Genomic DNA, 24,256 nt, shown 5'->3' on the forward strand with positions numbered 1-24,256 from the left:
TTGGATGCATATTATATTTATTTTTCAATATGCATATTAAATATTAACCTTTTTTTTTATACCTTAGATTCCCTTGGCATCTCAAGTTTCAGGGCAATCATTAAAACAACCATCTTTAAAGAAAAGGAATAAACTCAAACATTTCAGTGCAAAGAGCTCAAGCCAAGTTCATTAAAACAACATACGATCCTGTCTCCGAGTTTAAAAATGAATTAGTTGACATGTATAAATAAAAGAAAACGAAAACAAGTCTGGCAACTGTCCATAATAACTGAACTGATGTTACGAGAACAAACCCCTTTTTTTTCAGTGTAAGTTCCCTTGGTTTGCAGCAAAGCATCAACTTACAAATTCTCACTTCATATACATATATTAATATGAACATTTTGTGTATTTTAATATAATCTTGTTACAGTTTCTACAAGAGGTCCATATGAATTAAATATTATATTAGGTGAACTTCTGTGATTTAGAGGTTTAGGATTACTCGGGATTTCTGCGTATTATCCACATACAATCTGTTGATATTTTCAGGGTTTTATTGATAATGTTGGCTCGTTTTGGAGATTATCATTACTCCAAAATTTGCAATGCACTCACACGTACACCTTGTTATCACCAGAGGACACTATTGGCATAAATGTCAAGTCATACGCAGGAACCCTGAGTACTGTGCGTGTGACCTTGCCTAAGCATAGGCAGACGCAAACTTGTTTGTTGTTTAGTGTCAGTCAAATGATCGCTCCACAGTCATGCTCATTCTGAGTGTGTTGAACTCTGGTAGAAAAGGCATCGTCTTTATCTGGCATCATCTCAAAAAAAACAACTCAAACGGCAAATTTTTAGCACAGACAAAATGTCGAACACTCACATTCATCCCCAACTTTCACCGCACACTCCATATTCCATATTGCTCCCCATCCACCCAGCTTTATCTCAATAATGTATTTTTGAAACCTGTCCACTGCATTAATTCACAAATATTTCTGCTCATTCAACCACTCCACTTTGGTGATAACAATTTGCCATTCTTCCTGTAGCATTCCCTAACTGACTTTCTACATGGTATCTAGGATAATCTTAACATAATTACATTATTAGTAATTACAGCTCTGTCTATGCTCCCTACTTTTCTTTTTAGTGCCCAGTTACCATTTCAACAATTCACAGCTTTACACATCAGTACCAGTCACTCCAACACACAGGTAACCCACACACACTCATCTGAACAAGCACACATGAGAACTGAGGACTATGTATGTCAAATCATCAATGACACAGTGCAGAGATGGTGTGCTGACATTAAAGATGTACATAAAGATTTAGAGAAACAGAAGGAACATGCAGGTGATTTCAGTTGCTGAAATGGAAGTTTAGAGTCTCCGTTTTTGTTATGGTTGGAATTACGGTAAAGTTGACGTGTCTGAAGAGACAGATTCTGGGTGGGGTAAATTTTCAAAGCCTGTTCTTAAACCGCATAAATCAGGAGAAAGTCACTTGATGCAAAGAAGATTCAGCAGTTTAGACAATAAGTGGCTATGCTCCAGAAAGAAAACTTTGAGTTTTTAGTAGATGCAAGGGCTGAGTGTGACGCATCTAACACTGAAAATTTATGGACCCTTAGTCTTATCCTCCTACTCCTTTGTGGCCGACTGTCAGCAGTCTGAGACTTCAGAGGTGTTGGAGTCACTGGCAAGTTTCCGACGTTGCCTCACAGATTTCTCCTCATCCTGTAGAGAAGACAGTGTTTTAACCATTTGGTGCAACTTAAATCTAATGCCAAGAGATCCTCCGTTTCTCGCCTGACAAAATCTCATCTTGGACACAAGATATCAAACATAAAATGTCTTAGGAAGGTTTATAGAACCTTGGTACTTGCATGTTTGACATAATAAAGCGTATGGTGACTGTATGTTTCATTGTATTATTTGTAATGTGGAGTGTAATAAACATTGAAGCATTTTAAGGGTCTGAAGGTTTGCTGGAGAGCTTTTCATCTAAAGAGGTGAGTTATTATTGTTTCATTGGAGCAAAGAATGGTTGCTGGAGCTCAGAGAATTAAAACTGTAGTGTTACCGTCTGAAAAACTCCATTCTGTCCCCACTCCCCAGGAGAGTGGTCTTCAGGGTACTCTGCTTCATCCTCCTCTTCCTCCCCTTCTTCCTCTCTTACTGTGTCCATTCCATCTTCCTCATATTCTGTCAGACAGTCCGACTCCTCCGCTGATCAGAAAGATTTAGAGGAGATATTATAGAAAGAATTTATTGAGACTGACCCATCCATTTAAGGTGGCACTCATAAAATATCAGGAACATCCCCTATTATAGTCAAGAAAAGAGACAAGGATACAATTCCTTATTTATCAGACTTATTGAATTGTACGTTGTCACAAAGAAGAATGCTGTAAGCTCTGTCTTTACTATTCTAAATCAGAAGGAAAATATATTCCAACAAAACATCAAGAGCAACTCTTTCTAGACAATAATGAATTAGTAATTATTTACCTTCTGCAGCAAGGTAGCTTTGGACTGGCTCTATCCTCGATACAATCTCTGCAAGATCAGTGAAGTCAGCTCCTGGACACGTGTAGGACTAATGGACAACATGTTATTATTAGTATTACATATAGAACTTGCAGGTTCACCTTTAAAGACACGAGTTACAGCAGCCATGTAAGATAGGATTAATAGTTTAAGTGTGCGTATGTGCCCTTCTCACATCTGTTCTCTTGCTGTCATTGTAGTCGGCTGAACGATGGTCCTTCAGCATGTTCTCGATGATGTCACCCCGAGCCCAGCCAGTGAACACTAACTTGCCGTGCTGAAAGCCCACATCCTGCAATACACAGTAGTTCAAATGAAAGCTATAAGTGTTTAGAAACAGAGCAACTGATTTAAATTCAGACTGAAACACTGATGGATCCTGTGGTGTATTTAGAGTAATAATCAACATTTATATTTGCACTATGGGATGTTAAACCGACAGTTGACTAATTAAAGCTGTGATAGCTTTTCTTATATTGCAATATACAATCTAAAGCTAGTAGCTTTACTTAAAAAAAATATTTAAAAAATTAGCTGTCGATTCCATTTTCAAAGAAGCCCACATTGTTTTCCAGTATAAACAGAAACCAAAGTAGTACTTCTCCCTTTTTTGCCCAAACAATCAGATGATAGACACACGAATTTTAAAGCTGATCCATAATATGAGACTAGGGGTTTACACAACTGTACTTGTTTTTCAGATTCTCACCCTTCAAAGAGATTACACCCATTTTGGAAGTAGCCTGGTTTCAGGTTCACACAAATAAAGTGTATTTTTGTGCAATTAAAAACCCCATACTGGGTAAGTAACTCACATAGATCTCATCAAACTTGCCAAAGTCCATGGTCTTGAAGCGGTCAATGGGTGGTCTGATGTACTCACAGTAGGCACTCTTCTTAACCACTTCTAACTGTCGCACGCACGACACATAGGCCAACCGTGACTGGATCTCTGCCATGTCCGGCACCTACAGAAGGGAGTATCATAGAGCTTATTCAGACAACACACTACCAGATTTCGCAATAAATAAATAAAGATGAATCTGCTGATTCCATAGCAGAATTGGATATGCTACACATTGATCAGATGGACTCAAAAGGTACCAATGCCTCATACTGCCAACCCATAAAAGGCTTTTTCCCAGAAAAATTTTTCATAGAAAAATTTTGGCACCCTCTAAGAAAGTTTTAGCTCGAGCCAAATAGAAACATTTGTAACCAGTATTGTTGGACTCCACTTACTCAGTTACAAAAGACATTTATGTTAGCCCAATCTAAGCCAGGAAAACTACTGCATCCAGTACCTTTACTTTCTCTGCCCAGGGATTGATCCGTTTCCACAGCAACCACCAGCCCGACAGGCAATCGCCATAGTTACACAAGTCAGTCTCATCTTGACTACCCACGTCGATGGCAATGACTGTTCTGGCACCCGTGTTCCTTGCAATGTCCGCTGTTAGACGTTTAACACCAGTTTTTTCACACACAAGCACACAATCACGCAGACGAACGACCATAGCGTCACAAAATCCGGCAGCAGAGATGATAAGACAATAAATACGGTGTTAATAAGTTTGTTTCAGGTTTGCCTCCAGAAACCTTCATTTTTAGAGGCACAGTATTCTAACAGACGTACACCACAAAAACACAAAACCTTTAAGACATAAAAGTTGTAAGCTCACTTCAGAGAATTTACAGCCAATTAAATGAGATGTATATATGTAAACTATACATATTTCCTGGCCAAATAGCGCAGGGCCTTTTTTATCCCCTTATTAAAAGGAGCTTTGCAATGGTAGGCATTTTTGTGGTGTTGAGTCTGTGGAAGACAACCCACAAGCCTGAAACACTGATCCAGCACCCCAAGAACAACTTTAAAAGCAGCTACACAGAAGGCAGAGTGAAACAAACAAACACAGGATGTTAATTTGACAAAGTTCCCTTCCACTGGATCAATATTTTGGGCCCAGGCAGCACCATATTTCACAAAGCATCAGCTGGGACACAATGAGAAATGATTTAAATGCAGAGCAGAAAACTGCAATAGGCCAGTCTCATTGTGAAATATGGTTCTGTTTCTTCAGTACAGAGGATATTTTTTTATTATAAATACATCAACCCAGACTCAGGGGAATTTTCACCGCCACATCAAAATGAAAACTCCAAGTAGTATGCATCTCAATTGTCATCATTATCGCACAAACATTTCAGGAATATGTACCTTTGGCTCTGTGCAGTTGCTTTTAAGCAATGATCATCCATTTACTAGTCTGCAGACAAAAAAAGCTGTTCCCCTGAGTCTGAACACACACCACTGATTTTTCCTCTTGTTGAAAGCACGTGACAAAAAAAACTTACGCTTTATTCTTACAGCTTAAACAGAAACCTCACCAGGCAGTTTTTTTGGGTTTGTGTTAATGTAAACTTGCCTGAAGTAGTTAATTTTGAAAATGTGTGGAACACTTGTATGATTATAATACCAATTACAATTTTGCTGCAAGCCCCAATATTATTGCCAATCATACAACAGTTTCAACATGAGAAGAATCAGAATGTAATCTCAAAGCAGACTAGCGTCTTATGCATGGCGGTTTTGATGTCAGAAGAGGATTTGTTTCCATTTCTTCAAATGTATATTTACTAGAAACTTCTCTCCAACATTTTTAATTCTATCCCTATCTGACACCAGGCTGCTTCACATACAAATACATCCCCACTGTTTAATGCAATATTTCCTAGTTGTAGAAAAAGCCTTGTATTTATATAAAATTTAAATAAACTTTAAATGTTGCATTTCTTCCCCCATCTGGCAAACCAGGTTACTTCAGCGATTGATCTAAAGTAGAGTTTGTTTTAATCTGGGCTTTTCAGTCCACTGATTTGAATTTTCTCATTATATAAATTTGAACCGCCTTAATATTCAGATGGGGAAAGCTCAGCAATACCACAGGACTTTCCTCCATTAACATTAAGCATTCATCCACTTACTTAAAAACACAACCTCTTAATATTGCTAACCTAAAAACCACCATTCAAAGCATCCCCCCATCACCATCCCACCTTCCCCCTCCTCTGGGAGACAGGAGTTGGATAGAAATTAAGGACTGGATTGGTTCGGGGTGGGGTGAGGTGGGGAGCAGGGGGTTACCACCTATACTTGCCTGGCAGGTTGTTGATGTAGCCACCATCCATTAGCAAGTTGCCATCTTTGGGGTCGCAGAGAGGCGGCAGGTACCCTGAGAGGGTCATGCTCGCCCGTACATAGCGCCACAGTGAGCCTGGCACACCAAGGAGGGAAGGAGGGAGGAGGAAGGGGGGGATAACATCTCAATAATGTTTGCTATACGTTTCAGATTAGTGTCGACACAGACCGCAATCCAAACACCAGAGCGAGGTCGGACAAAAGAAGGTAGTCGATCCCTGCAAAGGCTAGGACTGTCGTTCTGCCTACCTTTAAACTCTGCTGTAAACCACTGCAAACCTCATTACCTTGCACATAGATCCTGTGTGGCTTGTGCAAAAGGTAAAAAAGTAAATGGCAACCATCACAGAGAATCAAGGTTGTTTCATCTCCAAACTATGTCCCAAAAACAGTGCTTCACTGCATATGATCCTCCTTTATAAGTTCCTCAAAATCTACAGACCTATTGCAACGTTAGTGAATAAACCAAAGCAGTAGAATCCAATTTTACTCCTATTGCCAACTGTGTGTAGGGACGGAGCAGTAGTAGATGTTGATGTGACAATGTTTGGAGATTTTTCACAGTGAATATTACAGGGAAGCAACCAGCCTACTCTGTCCTGCAGTACAGCTCAGTGTCAGCAGAGGGCAGGAGCAGACAAAGTGCTGCATGGGTTGGAAGGATAAGGAGCACCACAGAGAAAAGTGAGGGGTGCTACTATGCATAGAGAATATGTGAATGCTTGAACAGAATTACATTACTGAAATGTGACTTCAGAAAAAACACCACTTGCAGATTTTCATCCCTGTTGATTGTTTGTCATTTTAAGGGCTTCGTTGACTGTGTATAGGAGGTGCAATGTGCAACAGCAAGATCCAGAACACTTATTTTCTAATAATAATAATAATAATAATAATAATAATAATGATGATAATAATAATAATAATAATGATGATAATGATGATAATAATAATAATAATAATGATGATAATAATAATAATAATAATAATAATAATAATAATAATAATAATAATAATAATAATAATAATAATGATGATATTTGTCATCAATATATATTTATGAAAGATATATAGATGGGATGGCTTTAACTAACATACTGGCATGCATAAAAAAGCAAGCAAAGCCAGGGGAGAGGACAACAGCTGGATAGGAGGGATTGAACATGCTCCTGTAGGCAGAGATGACTGAAATAAAATAGAAGCAGGGAATCAAATTGCATTTCAGTCCATTTGACATACACATTTAGGTGAATTGGAATACACAGTGATTTACATGTGATGTCAACATCTCATGTAGATTGCAGCCGTTCACCATCTCGTCAGTTCAACACTGAATACTGTCTGTTCTCTATGCTTGATCTCGAGCTGATAAATCTGCCAACATCTAAATGAATTGAGGTTGACTTCAATTGAAAATGACAAAGAAGAAAGAAAAAAAGCCAAGTGCAGTGGTGCATGAAGACATGCCTCAACCTTAATGTCATAGGAGAAGTGTGAGTTTCAGCAAATAGATGTGTTCAGATGAAGCCTGATGATCATGCAGCTCTCTATGACCGACAGATATCCAAACATGCATGGAGAAATCCTGAGATTGAATAAACACAGTGGAGTTCAGTGGGTTTCGTGATTTTTTTTTAGGTGACACTAAGCTAAATGGATAAAACGTGTTCTCTGTGTGAATAACAAAGTCAATGGGAGAGACGGTATGATGCAATCTGGGCTTTAAGATATATGTAGGATGTAGTCTTTCCTTCCAAACCATGGGCTCCCAATATCCACCAAGTCAAGGTGGGGTTAGTTACATTGAGAACTTGGGAGGGAGACGAAAGAAGAGGAGGGTAGCTGGGTGGTTGATTGTCGATTTGGGGATGGAGGCGGGAGGGGGGAGGTTTTGGTGAGCGGGTGTTTAAAATCTGACCTGGGACATTGTTAACATAGCAACCATCCACAAGCAAGTGGCCATCCTTGGGGTCGCACAGGGGAGGTAAATAGGGGGTGTAGGAGGCGCTGGCTCTAACATAGCGCCAGACACAACCTGTCAGGAAATGGAGATGGAGAAGGAGCAACACATCAAATATGGGCCAGACTCCACATCACAGATGGGGTAAAAGAAATGTGAAGGAGAGTAAAAGAAAGAAAGGAGAAGAATAAAGTGAGAGAGAGAGAGAGAGAGAGAGAGAGAGAGAGCGAGGAACATGGAGAAAGAAATGCCTGCAAGATAGTGAGGAAACTGTAAGTAGCCGCAAGTAGCCCAAAAGAGAAATGGGAGTATAATCTCATCAAAATTACTTTTATATGCCTGTGATTTTAAGAAAATATTGCAAATTCTAATATGATCCAACTTTTATATAGAGAGCTAAACTGCAGGAGTACTCTATAACCTTTTAAATGTAACTATTTGAGGGAAAAGAGGTTACCTCAGAGCTTTGTTCAGAATACTAACAGGATATCAAAATATTTGTGAAGTAAAATTTAATTCAAGGAACAGAATATGATCTGACATGAACAGTTTATTTTTAGGATAAATATTAAAAACCAGTGGTGATGTAAATGAAAGAAAATGAAGGAGAAAGAACAAAGTATCAGAGAACAAATTTGAAAAGAAAATAAAGAACGGTGATGCTATCTGATGTGTTCATTAAGCATGTCAGAGAAATAGTATTAGCACTGTTAGATGACTGGTTCATCCAGCAAGGTGCGATAAAGACAAGAAGACAAGGGATAACTGTAAGAGACATGAGATGAACAGACAGAAACAAGGAAAGAGAGACAGACAGAGAGTCTTAGGCCTCCAACTAAAGCTTCTAAAAAATATAAAAAGGGAAAAAAATCCTAGGTAATTTTTCTGTAAAAGATTTGCAATTTCTATTTAGCTTCATATCATTCTTAAATTTGTGCCTTGGCTGTGTTCCTCACTGGATAAAAACCAAAGTAAGTAATTCAAACTCTCTGCCTTACAACAACCATCAAAATGACAGTTATTATTTCCTTTCAGTGACTCAGAGTGACATATTCACAATAGCACCAAGCTTGAAATGCTGAACAAAAGCAAACCAAAAAAACCCAAAACCAAAGAAAGCACAGAATGGAGATGAAGGAGTGATGGATGCAACATGGGATGGAAACCACTAAAAGGCAATGCGGTAAATGGTAAGTTAATGTGTTCTGGATCCTACATGTTGACATGGGAGAAGATTCAGTATTCTGAGGTGAGTGACTACGCAGGTTATTTTGTCTTTGTTGTAAACTATAAATGAGCATATCTGTAATGTCTCTCCATGCTCAGAAAGACCAGACATAAAGTTATATATAAAGTGAATTCGGGGAGTTTTAAACATAAATTGGATTGACACTAAACAATGAAAAAGCTACAGGTTTGTTTGTTTTTTATATTAGCACATGGCAATAGTAAGAAAGGAAAATCCAGATATAGAAGAGAGAGGAAGAAAGAAAGAATGAAATTTAAGTAGGCACATGATAAGAGGCAAAAGATGGCAACAGTGAAACCAAGTAAGAAGGCGTAGCTCTAGCAGTTAGTTCATCCACATGCCAAGATGCAAACATAAGCATTCAGCGTGCTTAGCTGCAGGACTGAGACCTGAAAGCTTATGAACTCCTCAAATCCAGCAATCAGCCAGTTAATAATTCAAAACACTGATTTTACATCAAAGACTACAATAACTTCATTTAATGTACAAGACTGAATATTAGAAACGAGCATTACACAGAAAATGGTAAACTGGATTTGAGGGTTGTTTTTTCCACAAACAGTCGTTTTAGATTGCAGAGATCCATTTTGGCTATTGTTAGTGATGGTGCATTTTTAAGCAAGTCAAAAAGAACACACATCTCAGCAAATACACAGACAAGCATCAAAACATACGTCCTTTCTTTTGTACATACTTAGCAAAATCTCTTTCTAACACTTTAATGGAGGCATACTCCAAACAAGGTTGAAACTGGCATGTTTTTTGTAGGAACAAATAAATGGGTTTGCAAACGAAAGGCTACATGTACCTTTGATAACTGCACTGTAATCACATATTCAAACATTTTTAATTATCCAATCTAGTATTTCTCCATGTCTCATATTTTTGATATGAGGAACTTAAACCTGCTTTCAGAATCACTTTAAGTATCCTCCCACGGGTAGTGGACACAGCAAAAGCAGGCCTCTGTTTTGCCCATTTCCAGATGCACGCCTTGGATGCTATTCTAGTAGTTTTGCATAATTTACAGTTCAAAAGAAGAAGTGGCTCACAGGGATGACTTTTACATGTACTGACCTCATTACTGGAATTTATGGCCCCATATATGAGAGAAAGTACAGAGAAGCATCATAGCCCCCCCCCCCCCCCCCCCCCCTTTAATCAAATATACAATTTGCCCCCTACACATATATCCACCATATTAGTATTTGTCTATGTGGAGATTGCAAACACACCAGTTCAGTTTAGTTTGGTGTACATCCACCTCCAACCTTACTTCTGAGAACATGCAATCCTGCCACTCTCATAATGCATTAGCCAGCTAAATGCTTGTTTGTGGCATCAGCTTAAGCCTAAAACGGACAACATTTACAGACTTGCCATATAGAGAATACAAGACATTATAATCCCTTTAGTACCTCGTGACACTTGACTGAGTAGAACAACATGCCAGTATATTCACTTAGATAAGAGCTTTGATCACTGTACCATATTATTTCTGAATGACTGCTGCAACCATTTAATTACATATGAAACCAATTTCACACATTAGTTTTCTGTCATTCAGGGTAGTAAAAATGGATTAAGTTGGGTTAAATTTAAAAAGAAGCAACTGTTCATTTCCACTTACATGTATGCATGAATGTGAACTATTCTTAAATCTTAGTAAATGTACTCCATGTAAACATAATGTGAAATACAAACGTACTGTAGTAATCTCGACTAAATTTTAAGCTAATAAAATGCTACAGGGGTAACGACCCCTGCGGTTAGAACAGCGCTCACTTACCATCCTGATGAACACGCATAGCTGAGGCCGTGATGTCAGTGGTGACGTTGAAGTACGGCAGCCACAGGTCCTGGGAAAACATTTTATTTCAAAGTTAATGATAGAAAAAAACAAAACCCTCTTGTCTTATGGCAAGGTTGTTGCAATGGGGAAAAAACATTTTGTACCACAGTCCCACCTCTATTTGCTTGTCCTGAAACACTTTATAGATGCTGGTGTTAAAGGCAGAGCCAGAGAACATGGAGGTGATGGGATAGGTAAGATCCAGAACTGTTTTAAACACTGAATTCATTGCCTGTTAAACAAAGAATTGCAGGGAATTAGTAGATGTTTGTCAGATTTTTGTGAAAAACTAAATTGTCATCAGATATGACCCAAAAAATGATTGCGTTGATAGTCCTAGATGTGTGTGCTCTACCTTAGACCACTCTCTTGCTCTCTGTTTTGTTCTAACAGCACTCCTTTCTTCTGCATAAAGGGCACCGATGAAAGAGCCAATTGAGGTCCCACCCACTATGTCAATAGGAATCCCTGCTTCCTCCATAGCTTTAATTACACCCACATGAGAGCAGCCTCTGTAAGAGGGAGACAATTTGTCTGAAAACAAGCAAGTACGCACGATGCCGAGTACATTTACAACATCAGTATTTGAAATGGCTTTTAGACTAAAAGACAGACACATTTTCCTAATGCTGCTTTACTCTGTATACAGGCACAACATAGTGTTTCCACATTAGAAATCCTCCCATACATTACCACACAGACATTAACTGCACATTAGTTTAGTACTGCTGAACGTTTGTGAACTTTATTGGTGCAGAAAGTCTCATCGACTTTGCTCACCTAGCACCGCCACCTCCAAGCACAAGAGCAATGCTGTTTCCGGTGAGGACTCGGGCCAGCCGAGAGAAGTCACTATGTCTGTCTGCCGTTTTCTCAAATACCTTCTCATACACCTCCCTCTGCACAATCACAGGAAGAAAAACACACAAAAATAAATACAGGGGTTACATTTCATTTTGTGTAACAATATTATCAAACTATTACAATTGCTGTTATGTTGAACAGTAAATAGGGCTGGATGAGGTTGCTTTAAAAAAAAAACAAAAAAAAACAACAACACTCAAGCAACATTTTAATGAATGAAATGATGCAAAAAAACCCCAAACAAACAAACAAAAACAACAACAACAACAACAACAAAAAAAAAAACAGTGAGGCCTCCCCAAAGTGACAGGGGAGTGCTTTACCAACTAAACCTTCTATGATGTTTCCAACATGAAGTGCATACTGGCAGCTGTAACCGAGTTACAAAAAAGTTTTAGTGTGAGAGCTATCCTAAGTGTGTGTCTTGTGGCTGGAGTGCCAGAAAAAGAAATTACTCTCCAAGAGAGTCAGGAGGTCTGGCTAGTATTTACAATGCAAAAAGCTGCAGATGTGAAAGGGTAATGTGTGTGCACGTGCCCTAATTAGCAAAAAGCAGAGAACTGTGTATTGTTTACTGTTAAAATGTGAGGCTCAAAGCCATGTGGACTGTAGTTAATATCAATCTAGCATACTCAATATTCAAAACAAGGCTTTTATATTCTCCTAGAATATTGTACCTTCTAGAAATTATGGTACTGATATCTCTGCCATTCTGTCCACCCCTAAATGTAAATAAACTGAAAGCATCTAAAAATCCTATAAAAAAATTGACTCTGTACCAGTTTGCTGGGACCTCGTCTGGAGAAGACCCTCCGGGGACACTTGAGGTGAAGATGCCCTGAGCACCAGCTGCGCATGTTGAGCCACTCGACTGTCCTGGAAGGTCCAGGTCCATCTTCTCTGTGCAAAAGGACCAACTGTTTCAAAGCTCGCACTGCTGTGTTTTCCAGCATCTGCTCCAACTGAAGGAAGACGAGACAGTTAAAGTTATCTGTTGCCATTAAATTTCTTCTCTTCACAGCTCCACACACACATACTTCTCCTAGTGTAGGTTCCTGGTCCCCCAGACCAACAATGAGGATGCAGTCAGCCTGTCGGATGCAGCGCTGTGTCCATGGGGTCATGCTGTTGTCTGTCTGGTAGAGGACAATCCGATTGATGTCCTCCTGCTGGGCCAGCCAGCCGGAGAGACGATACTCATGGATACTGATGGATAGAGAGGAAAAACAGAGACACAGACAATGACTTGGAGGTATGAAAAGTAGCAGAGGTGATTTGTTTACATTTTAATACATTATAGGTATGCAACACGAACCATGCCTACAGCATTTATAGCACTTATTTGCAATGCCTGTCTCTACAAAAATACAAAACTCAGTAATATCTAAACAAGTAAGGAAAAAATAACACACAAACTAAATGCATAGCTTCAAGTAAAGCCCAAGCAACAAGAAAAAAGGGTTTGTGATACAGACAAGATTCTTTGATTATCAGACTGACCTGTCCAAAGCCGAAGCACCCAGACGTTCTCTAATTATGTCACTGGTTAAAAGTAATGTAGGTCCTACAAGAGTCAAACAAATTGTATATCACAAAAAAGTAAAGAACTTGTGCGTTTGTTTGTCGACCTGCTTTAATTTAAAGACACAGCTACACAGAAGTCAAGCAATCCCACTAAAAAAAGGATTTTTACGAACAAAATTGAAATGTGTGGGTTTACCAATGGCACTAAGTGCATGGCTGAGCTCTAGGTTGAATGCATTGATTGGCACTTCATCACAAACAGGCAGCACTGCGACAGTGGAGAGGTTGCTTGCTGGGTTGGTGACATCAGCACTTGTTGTCATACTGGGAAGACTGAGGGCTGAACCTAAAAGATTAAAACAGTGAACAAATGGAGTGAATGAGAAACTGAAGGCTGTAAAAGCACAGCTGGCTGGTGAGGAAGCACGCATGTGTGTGTTACTGCCCTCACTAGTCAATACTTGAATCGACAAAATGAACTAGACTATGTGAAGATAAATTAGCATTCAACTACATGACCAGAGTGACGCATAACGCCATCCTGCACAGGCGTGGGGGCGTTACCCTGAAAAGAATATAACACTGCTAACTTTAGCAACACTAATCAAACTAGTATGACAAACTAAATCTGTATGTGCAGCCACATGTCCCAGGGATGACGTGCAATAATAACAGTAGTATATGTGTGTGTGTGTGTCTCGGCAACATCTGCAATATTTAGAATACCATTTAATTTTTGAATAAAGTGAATAATGGTCTCATGTGGTTCTGCATTAGTTCTCAACCTTGCTCATTAGCGCATGCTCATTTCATTAAATCTGGTCACCTGATCTTTTTTTGTTTTTTTTTCTTCTGCTCAATTTACTGGACTTACCAGAGAATGGCCCACGACCCTGCTGCAGATTTCCCAGAATCTTCTGACCCAACAAGTGGATCAACCTTGTCACCACCTAAACACAACAGTAGAGAAAATTGAAAAGAAACTATGTTATTATAGTACATAGCCACTTAATAGTACTTCAAGGACAAAGTCACAGACCTGTGGATATCGTCGCTTGATGTTGTTAAGGGTTCCCTCGGGCAGTTTAACCAGCTCAGTGTCTCTCACAGCATGGACCGTTGTGGCTCTTGGCTGTTTGGTCAGCGCCTCCACCTGATACATAGTTAGATTGGATTAGTCCCTCACTTACAACTTAAAAAAAAAAAAAAGAAATGAGAAGAAATCTAATCGAAATTTTCCAGATGTGGAAAAATGCAGCACACTGCTCTAGTCCCAATCCTAGCTCAGGACCACAGCTGTTTTTAACTTAATAGTTTTGAGCTTATTTTACTAACTAGTATCTATTCACACATGGGTAGGATGAGACAAAAATGCCTTGTTCTCACCACTCCAATGAGTTCTCCTCTACCATATTCCCCCACCAGTTCTTTCTTGCCATTCGCCTTGCGGATGACTGAACGCAGACGTCCATTCAGAACAATGTAGGTGCAGTCTGACTTGTCATCCTGTCTGTTGATGCGTAGATTACAGAAAAAAAGCATATTTTACATTTACCATTATAAATATGACTGAATAATAAGAAATGTAACAGGATGACCAAGTATTGTTTTCACATAGATGCAAAGATTGTTTTCATTTCTTTGTCTAAGTAAAGACGAGAGCAGAGTACCTGTAGAGGGCTCTGCCAGCTTCTACAGCCATCCAATCAATGGCAAAGTCCATCTGCCTGACAAAAGGAGACATCCGGATTGCAACCGTATGGGCTGCACTCAGCACCACACTGGGCTGCTCCCTCATGATCCTGCAGGGGGAAGCATAGAACAGAAAGAGTGAGAACAAATACTGAATATTTCACACTGGAATATGGTCAAAAGTAGAGAGAGATAACTCAAAACTGGGAGATTACTGTAGAAAAGAATACTAAAAGTTTACTTTTTTATATTTTAAGCTTTCATATTCTCTGGATGTATGTATGAATTTCATAAGCTGGCTTTTTCTTATTTATTCAGGTGATACAAGCTTTGTGTAAATGTGTATGCATGTTTGTTTTTGTTTTTAACTCAGTTTAGCTTCAGTTAGCTTCCAGAGTGGGTTTGCTCATTTCAGTCTAGTTTTTACTGTTTGAAAATGTTTAGTTTTAGTTTAGTGTTTATTAGTTTCAGTTGTTTTAGTGTTTTTAATTATTATTGTATGGAGCGCAAATGTTAGAGGCAAAATTTAGGAAAATCAGCACATGTATTATAATAATAAAAAAAGAAAAATAAGAAGAAAAAACGCAGCCGTTTTTGAAAGCAGGTGAATCGCATTCAAATTCGCAATTAACATGTCCATCAGTGCCTCATCGGCAAGTTGTGATAACAAATTTTATAAAATTAACAGATGCTAAAACTAAGGGTATTTCTCCCATATTTTTTATTGTATTTTAATTAGTTTTTATTTGTTTCAGATGGTTTACAAAAATGGAGTTTTTAAATTAACCTCCTGGGACCTGGCATCTGCATATGGGGACATCACATTTTGGGTTGTCTAGACCACAATACTAAATTTTGCTCTTTCAAATGGCTTTCAAACGGGCTGTATTGCTCAAAGAGCCACAATTGTTGTTTCTCATTTTGCTTTTGTGTTTTGCTGCTGTGTTCAGACACCAAATAAAGAGTTTTGCACATTATTACTCAATTGTGACTTAATAGTTTTCTATCGAACACTAAAAAGCCAAATAGCAAAGAGAAATTAAAAATGCATGCCATGAAAGAGTTCAGGTCTTAGGAGGTTAATTTATTTTTTAAAATTTAATTTATAATAACCTTAAATATAAGTGAAAGTGACCTAAAGTTATTTGCATCTCTTGCACTTAAAAGTTTATCCACACTAAAGCCGTAAGACTCACTCATAGAATTCAGACTTTGAGATCTTCAAATAAGTACAGTCTCGTACAGCCTTGATGGTAAATATAAGGGGTTCTCCAGTGAGTACAGCAAGCTGGCCCACCATCTCTCCCGGATGGGTGACAAACAGACAGACATCCTCCTGCTTGCCGATCATCCGCTGGTAGACGTGCAGACAACCAGACAGGACAAAGTGCAAACTCACGTCCTTTTGAAGTGAAAATAGGAAGGAGGAAAAAAGAAATACAAAGACAAAAATAACTTTTACTGCTGCAGTAATGTACTTTCTTTCTTTACTACATCTAATCTATTTCTGCTTTATTAATACAATTAAAAGAGTAATTTGTAAGTTTTCAAAAGGTCGTAGGGTTTCAGAATGTGTAAAATACCTGGTCTCCCTGTCTTGCTAACACAGCTCCTGCTTTTGCATGGTGCAGAGTCACTCTGCTGTTTAACAGAGATGGGTCCTGCATAACAAAAGGCAGAAAGCAAAGCAAAAATCAAAAATTTATTGAGCAGTGACAAACGATAAAGCTAAGTGGAAAAAGACAGTGGATGAAATGCTTTTACTCCACTTTGTTGAGCCTCGGAGGAAGATCGTGCTGCAGGCAATGATTTATTTCTTCACTCACACTTTGATCTACTTACACAAATTTATTTTAAAAGTTTAAATGTAGCAACACCTGCACAGAGGCAGAGATTGCATCAAGTGAATTACACAACCCCCTAAAGCACCACTGAACTCTTGCGTTTATTTTTTGTCACCACAGACTCAGTAACATTTTCTTTTTCTAAAGCAACAGTCAATCATAAGGAAACCTATTTGCTTGCATTATTTGTCAAAACAAATTGTTCGTCGTATTATGATCACAGCCTGTAGGAGTTTAAACCGGCATAGAACAACAGCAAAATACTATCCTTGAACAGTCAAAAAAAGTAAAACGAACCTCAATCCTCATAAGCTTTAGGACCTCCTTCTGACCTTCCTCAAAGAGAGCGGCACTGGATCGATTTGACACGGGTGTAAAAAGGTTGTCCACAACTGGCTCTTCCTCTGGATACAGATAGATTCCTGAAGGAACTTCATCTACTGTCACCTTCCTCTCACGCTGTTCCTGTGATATGGACTGTAATAATGTAATAGAATAATTATAATGTAATATGCATACTTTGCCAATTTATAATAGGTGTTCCTGCTGTTAAATCAGGAATTCTAATTCTAAAAAAACATTATCAGAGATACAGCACTACTCTTTTTCCACACTTTCTCAAATATCTTATATTTAGCTTATCTTTAAATATTTTTGGCTTATGAATCATATACTAAATTACTTCTTTGTTATTCATAAACTGTGGCCTATACTATTCTCCATTCTAAAATACTTCTGTTTTCTTTAAGTAATTAACCAATGTAATGTATACATATAAGGAGGGTTTATATCTTTTCTCATCTGACCCGTGTACTGACCCGAGTATAAGTGGGTGGAGTGTTGCTTTCCTCTGCCGAGACAGAAATCCGTCCTCTTTCATACGCCATGTCAAAGTCTGATCTTAGACTTTTCTGCACACCTGTTTAAAAGGTCAACATTTAAGTGGTTTAATTATTCTTAGGTTGATCTATGTTTAAAAAGAACAAACAAAAATGTGATGGTGCAAGCAAAAGGCAAAATATATTGTCATTTTTTTTAAAGGTTTTGCCTGCTTATTTACCTGCACTGTTAAAATACATTTCTTACAAATACAAGTGTTTCTAAAACGGTAACATTAACAACTGGTCATATATGTTAAAGTGGGCAATAGGCAAACTTTTTAATATGAGCAGTATACATTAGGTGTGCATAGCATATTGTAGATGGATGAGCTGAACGGTTTGTGGTATCAGTGTAACACTTCGGCTACCCATTCTCTGCTGGCTTCTCAGTAATCATTCTACATTAAAACATGTTTAAAATATCACACTGCACTGGAAGAAAGTGTCTGACTTTCAGCAAAACTAAAGAACAGTAAGACAACATAATCTGTCAGTACAAGAGAAAGATCCCTCACCAGCAATGTCTACAGGCATTGAGATTGTCCTGCTAAGAGTTGGCACTGTTCCATCCTTCCCTTGTTCTCCTGTTGTGAAAAAGAAATGCTTTAAATTGTATTTATAAGTCACCCCAAAGCAAAAATAGCACCGGAGAAGACATATGCAGGGTTCATATGCATTTTTTGGGGTCAAATTCAAGCACTTTTAAGCACTTTCAAGGTCCATTTTCAAGCTTTTCCAGCACATAGCCAAAAAAAAAAAAAAAACTATTTATGTTTCACTTTGCATCACCTCAGTAAGACCATGTAAAAATGTAAACAAATCATCTTAGATCAACTTAAATGTCCTTTGTTCCCCTTTAGTTAAAACAGAGAAAAATGCACCACACAAAAATACTGGAAAAAGAAATGGTTGCCTTATATGCATGTGGTCTACAAACTCAAAAAACACATTTCTCTTAAAAATTAAGATGCGCAAATGTAAACAAATCAACTTGTTAGAGATATTCACCTCCACTTGAAAAAAACAACAACTCTACAAAACAAGAAAACTGCACCAAACACCACAATAATACACAGCAAGGCCACATTAATAAGTCTTCTCATCAGATATTGATGCTTCTTTCCTATGTGACACAAAATTAAGAGACAGATGTTTGTTTTTTTTTAAAAACACCCACACCCAGAAAAATGGGGCCAAAATCAAGTTTAATCGGTTATAACACGAGAAATATAAGTGCCGACTGAGTAGTATCACTAAATACTAAATTACTAATTTAGGTGAAGGAGATAAAAAAATCAAATTTTTCTATGTTTGAGTCACATTAACTTTGCCATAGTAACATCTGCAGTAATATTTACACCTCTGATGACATCTTACAAGTGTTAGCTTTATTTTGATACCAAGACTGTTTACACAGAGTTTGTAATTGCAGAGAAATAATCAATTTATTTTGGTCATTTCATTTTCGAGCAGGAAGCTCAGAAAACCCCTCGGGGCCTAACAGGTTAAAGTTAATTCCCAGTAAAACTAACTGTGAGATATTTGACTACATTGCTGTCTGTATTATTGTTAAAGTCATAAGTGTTTGTGCTTATAACATCATGTACAGTAAGACCAGCATGGAGAACAGGCTTTGAACAGATGACATACTCAGTTCAATTCAACATATAAGACTTCCGACTGTTCGGGGGAGGGGCGGGGTCACACATTGAAACAGACTGACATGCAGAGGTGCGAGGCAGCCCAGGCAGGGAAATTTTGCTTTTACACTTTGCGACTCATTTTATTTCTCTATCTGATAAGAACACTATTCGGTCAGATAGTTATTTGTGGTGAATGAAATACAGTTTCAAGCACGTTTAAGCACCACATCTGAAATTCGAGCACTTTTTGTACCTTGAAAAGACAATATTAAAATTTATGAATTTTCAAGGATTTCAGCCACCCATACGAACCCTGCATATGAAGCTTTAAAGCAACTCTGTACACCTCAACTAAGATTCAGCTTCTCTAACACTGGGAGTTACTTAATCTGTATGCTGACACCCTACCTGGAGTTTCACCTTTAACGGCTGCTTCTCGGTGCTCCTCAGGTACCGTCAGGCTGCCAAAGCGTTTGCCATGGCGTACAGGACTGGTGCGAGTAGGGTGGGGTGACTGCGGTGGCAGACGTGAGGGATGCATTTCCTGTAAAAACAAGTAATGTATGGATGAGAGTGAGGTAGATGATTAATTTGAGTGTGTGTTCACAAGGTGGAAAGTACAGCATGATATTAGTATTTAGGCACTGAAATCATGATAACAGCAGGATGTGTATGAGGACTGTGAGGTCCAGGTCACAAGGGTTACAGCACTTGTGAATCTATGTTACCGGTAACTTTACTGGTTGAGTGATAACTATCATATTACAGGAATTCTGTGGACTATTTAAAAGCATTTGAATGGGCAAACACACATTACTCCTCGTCTTAAATATTTATATTGGCTTACATTTGATCTCAGGACTAACACCATTCTCAACTCTTTGATGAATATAATTGGGTTTTTTTAAGGCAATTAATCAGTTTAAGACTTTCTTTCAAACTGGTGCGTTGATAAGATGAACTCACATGACTGAAGAGCTCATTGGTCAGCCCCAGATAGTTGTGCAGGGCTAGCACTGTTACTCTTTGGAGACGAACCATGATAATCTGAAATGGCACATCAGAAAGCTAGTCATTTCAAGCATGAAAGGAAAACAATTAGTTTACAGACGTCGAGCCAGAAATACAGTGTGTGGAAAACGAATCCATAAATACGACTCTAATTTTAAGCACATCTACAAAAAACCCCACAAACACTGAGGAATAATAATCATTATACAACTCACCTGTACTACTCGCACTAGACTCTCGGGATATTTCTCAAATATAGACAGGAAGGCTTCTACAGGCAAACGGAGAACAGTGGAAACCTCTGCAGCCCGTGCTGACACTGTTCTATAAGGCTTCTGGTGGCCCTGCACACAAATATCCAAAAGAATACTTTACATTTTCTCAGTCTATCTGTACTTACAGAAGCTCTACAGGTGGGATGTTTCTAATTAGCAGTTTATTTGTTTTTATATGGAATGACCCCAAAACATTACTTAATTTCAATCAACACAGATTGAATTGGTTAAGGAGTTATTTAGAAAATAGGTCGCAATATGTACATTATCTCGGCAATACCTCTGAAAGATTGAAGATTGTATGTGGTGTTCCTCAAGGTTCTATTTTGGGACCTAAACTTTTTAATTTATATATTAATGATATCTGTGACGTATCAAAAAGGTTCAATTTTATTTTATTTGCAGATGACAAATTTTTATTGCTCAGGAGAGAATGTGAAAGATTTGGTTGAAATTATGATTTATGAGATGTTAAGATTGAAAAAATGGTTTGATGTAAATAAATTATCTTTGAATCTGACAAAAACGAAATTCATGATATTAGGCAATCGTGTAAAGGAGGAAGAAGTCATTATGTCCATTAATGGAGAATTGATTGAAAGAGTTACTGAATTTCGCTTTTTGGGTGTAATAGTAGATGAAAATTTGACATGGAAATCACATATTGAGTATATTAGAAAGAAGATTGTTAAAAACATTTATATTTTGGGAAATGTAAGAGATTTATTAGACTACAAAACAATGCGCATTTTATATTTTTCATTGTTTTTCTCATACTTTAGTTACTGTGTGGAAGTTTGGGGGAATACATATGAGAATACTATAAAACCTCTAAACTTATTACAGAAGAAAGTGATACGAATGATTCATAACGTTAAATATAGAGAACATACAAATAAATTATTTATAAAATCTAAATTATTAAAATTAGGAGGTTTAGTGAAACTACGAACACTTAATTATGTTTAAGGCTAAAAATAATATTTTGCCTTTTAAGTTACAAAGATTATTTTTAATGTGTTCGGGGGGAGAAGACAGCAGAAGGAAATTTTATTTTAAGCATCAGCTAGCTAGAACTACACAAAGATTAATGAGTCCAACGGTTAGGGGTATACGACTGTGGAACTCTCTTCATTATAATTTAAAGAGTTGTATAAATTTACATTGTTTTAAAAAGTGTTACATGTCTAAAACGATAACTCAATATGAAGAACGTGAACGAAATTGGAGTTAACTGAAAAAGGATCCATTATTTTTTGCATCATTTTATTTTATTTACTTATCTTTTCTCCTTGTTACTATGTGGAGTGGTATATTCTGATCTGTTTGGTTTGCGTTAGGACCGAAGATAAATGTTAGTTTGTTCCTTGATTTTTGGTGCCCACTTGCAATATAAGTTGGATTGTAGATAGGGGGCAGGGTTTAATAAGAACATTTTCTTCTTCCTGTTCCTTTTCACACATGGTTGCAGTGCTTTACTGATAGAAAGTGTGGTTGGTTTGTCTGAAAGAACTAACTGTGGAAACTGTTGTACCAAGTGTGAAATAAATAAATAAGTGAAATGAAATGAAATTTAGAAATGGATGAAAAATAAAAAAAAGAAAAGAAAAGAAATGAATGCTGGGTTTAAACCAAATAATTACTTTAGAGTGTTGTGTCATCCAGTGAGAAAAGGTTAACTGAGTCAGCAGGTGAATGTGCTGTAGTATGTAGGTGTGGGCCAACACAATGACACAAAGTCATGTTATCTTATTTAGCGCTGTGTAAATGACTGTTATGAGAACTGGCAGGGTCTGTATAAGTAGGTGTGGCACAAAGCCTTTATGTGAGGTAAGAAATAGGTGTGACCTACTGTGATGACATCCAGAATGCTCAGGAGGCTATGCACACTGTCTCCTGGGTAAACCTCTTTCACCACATTTTCTTTGCCATCCTGGAAGACAAGAGTAACGCATTCATATCTATGTAAACAATCAAGTTGTTTTCTAAGAACTTATACTCAAGTTCAACTTGAGTGTGTACATAAAGATTCACACAATCAATATACATATAGATGTACACAATCAAGTATCAATATAGATAAAGCCTGCACTAACATCTCCCTCAGGACTTAAAACTTGGTAAATATATCCAAACACTAACACTGGCTAAAGGAGACATGATTAGCTACAAATTTTTTTAAAGCCAGTGTTCTTGTGGGTAAGCACCTTGGTAAACCACTTTGCTGCTTGCATAAGTTTGCATAAAGTATTTGTGCAAACTTACAAAACATACAATAAACTATAGTCATAATTAAAAACAACAGTTTATTGCATAAAATTCAGAGGTAAACATGATTAAAGGGACAAGGAGCCTGCATACCGTTCCAGTAAGGCACAATTCTAGTTTTCCATCCTGAACAACATAGATGCTGCTGTCGGGCTGACCTGGCCTGAAGACATACTCCCCTTGTTGGAACTGCAAAAACACCATGTGTTTGCACAACTCCAAGAAGAGTGGCTTCTCAAAGTGACCCAGCACCCTGTATGAAAGGACAAAAGGGAAGCTTGGGGGTTAGGAATTACACTCATTGCCAACAGCTGCAAACACTTGGTTTGTACAAAGGGCAATTAAAATGGTCTTTCTGTTTAGTCGTGGATCTATATATTATGAAAAATATGCAGAGGTGAATTAAATATTATAATACAGTATATGACACGAGAATTTATCAGTTGATGGTTCAATAACAGCAGGTACAACAACAGTTGCCTCAAGGCACTTTTTATAGTAATGTAAAGATCCTACAGTATTCTGGAGAAAACCCCAACAAATCAAATTAAGCAACCCCCTATGAGCAAAACTGTGCTTAGGGAGGACCAAGCACCTGGATCTATGTACTCTGGACTACAGAACACAATCACACAGACATTAAACCTACCGGACATTTTTAAGCATGTAGAGCACCTCAGAGGGGAGGTGGGAATTGGCCACATCAAATTCAGTGAGGTCTGCCTCCAGCACTGAGGGAGGGGGCTCCTTAGCCTGAAGGATGGGAACCTCCTTTTTAAAGCGCAGGATCCTACACAAGTCACATGCAGGAAGATAATAAGAAGGAAATAAGAGGAAAGCAACTGCCACATAAAGAATGTTAGTACAGTCAAAATAGCGTATGCTTGATGAAAGTTAGCATTCAGATGTACTTTTTGGCAATGTTGAGCATCTTCTGCTTCTTCTTTAGGCGTGGCCGTGAAGAAGAGGATGTACCCACAAGGGACGAGGTAGACTGGGAGACCTGATGAAACATAGTTTTGTTTAAATATTACTCTTTCCTTAAAAAAAAAAAAAAAGTACTATACACTGAAACACTACGAGAATGACGTGTTTCTGTGTGTGAGAGCCAGCTAGAGCTTTTATACAGCCTGACTCACTTTACGCATGATCTTTCGCCCATAGAACATCACTTTGTCTCTCTTGCGGAAGCGGTATTTGGGAGCCTCCTGAGCTTCTAAGTCTGTTAAACATAATAAATGACATTACCACAGGTATACACACTACTGACTTCATGACTATCCTTATGCGTTTTAGATGTACAATGAGAAATGCATTTCAGCAACTACTGACTTCGAAGCTTGATCCTCCGCAAGATGAAGAAGATCAGGATGGCGATGAGGACTATGGCGATACCTGCACCAATTACCATCCCCACCATCTGAATAAAGAGGAACCAAAGAGGGAGA

The 24,256-nt window shown here is 38.0% G+C and overlaps 1 protein-coding gene across 4 annotated transcripts in view; it reads right to left on the reverse strand.

The window, feature by feature from the left end:
• The window catches only part of pnpla6 (patatin-like phospholipase domain containing 6), a 32,003-nt gene continuing 7,747 nt past the window's right edge, over positions 1 to 24,256 (reverse strand). Inside the window, exons 4-37 of one of the 4 annotated variants that reach the window (XM_084930804.1) lie at positions 24,141 to 24,228; positions 23,948 to 24,030; positions 23,720 to 23,811; positions 23,458 to 23,598; positions 22,902 to 23,061; positions 22,393 to 22,473; positions 20,481 to 20,609; positions 20,221 to 20,301; positions 19,663 to 19,798; positions 18,127 to 18,195; positions 17,549 to 17,649; positions 17,028 to 17,207; positions 16,470 to 16,547; positions 16,083 to 16,288; positions 14,865 to 14,996; positions 14,581 to 14,704; positions 14,234 to 14,347; positions 14,069 to 14,144; positions 13,391 to 13,540; positions 13,171 to 13,234; positions 12,708 to 12,876; positions 12,450 to 12,632; positions 11,587 to 11,705; positions 11,162 to 11,318; positions 10,922 to 11,038; positions 10,744 to 10,813; positions 7,664 to 7,780; positions 5,705 to 5,821; positions 3,848 to 3,996; positions 3,359 to 3,511; positions 2,719 to 2,835; positions 2,505 to 2,592; positions 2,077 to 2,222; positions 1 to 1,730 (exon numbers count right to left, since the gene is read on the reverse strand). In XM_084930804.1, coding sequence (XP_084786930.1) covers positions 1,656 to 1,730; positions 2,077 to 2,222; positions 2,505 to 2,592; positions 2,719 to 2,835; positions 3,359 to 3,511; positions 3,848 to 3,996; positions 5,705 to 5,821; positions 7,664 to 7,780; positions 10,744 to 10,813; positions 10,922 to 11,038; positions 11,162 to 11,318; positions 11,587 to 11,705; positions 12,450 to 12,632; positions 12,708 to 12,876; positions 13,171 to 13,234; positions 13,391 to 13,540; positions 14,069 to 14,144; positions 14,234 to 14,347; positions 14,581 to 14,704; positions 14,865 to 14,996; positions 16,083 to 16,288; positions 16,470 to 16,547; positions 17,028 to 17,207; positions 17,549 to 17,649; positions 18,127 to 18,195; positions 19,663 to 19,798; positions 20,221 to 20,301; positions 20,481 to 20,609; positions 22,393 to 22,473; positions 22,902 to 23,061; positions 23,458 to 23,598; positions 23,720 to 23,811; positions 23,948 to 24,030; positions 24,141 to 24,228 — 4,062 coding nt within the window. In that variant the 3' untranslated portion in view covers positions 1 to 1,655. The remainder of the gene's footprint in view (positions 1,731 to 2,076; positions 2,223 to 2,504; positions 2,593 to 2,718; positions 2,836 to 3,358; positions 3,512 to 3,847; positions 3,997 to 5,704; positions 5,822 to 7,663; positions 7,781 to 10,743; positions 10,814 to 10,921; positions 11,039 to 11,161; positions 11,319 to 11,586; positions 11,706 to 12,449; positions 12,633 to 12,707; positions 12,877 to 13,170; positions 13,235 to 13,390; positions 13,541 to 14,068; positions 14,145 to 14,233; positions 14,348 to 14,580; positions 14,705 to 14,864; positions 14,997 to 16,082; positions 16,289 to 16,469; positions 16,548 to 17,027; positions 17,208 to 17,548; positions 17,650 to 18,126; positions 18,196 to 19,662; positions 19,799 to 20,220; positions 20,302 to 20,480; positions 20,610 to 22,392; positions 22,474 to 22,901; positions 23,062 to 23,457; positions 23,599 to 23,719; positions 23,812 to 23,947; positions 24,031 to 24,140; positions 24,229 to 24,256) is intronic. The other 3 variants (XM_084930803.1, XM_084930801.1, XM_084930802.1) reach the window with 3 other exon arrangements.

This window comes from Perissodus microlepis, chromosome 6 (genome assembly GCF_051167445.1).
Source record: "Perissodus microlepis isolate ML-2025 ecotype Zambia chromosome 6, ASM5116744v1, whole genome shotgun sequence".
NCBI lineage: Eukaryota > Metazoa > Chordata > Actinopteri > Cichliformes > Cichlidae > Perissodus > Perissodus microlepis.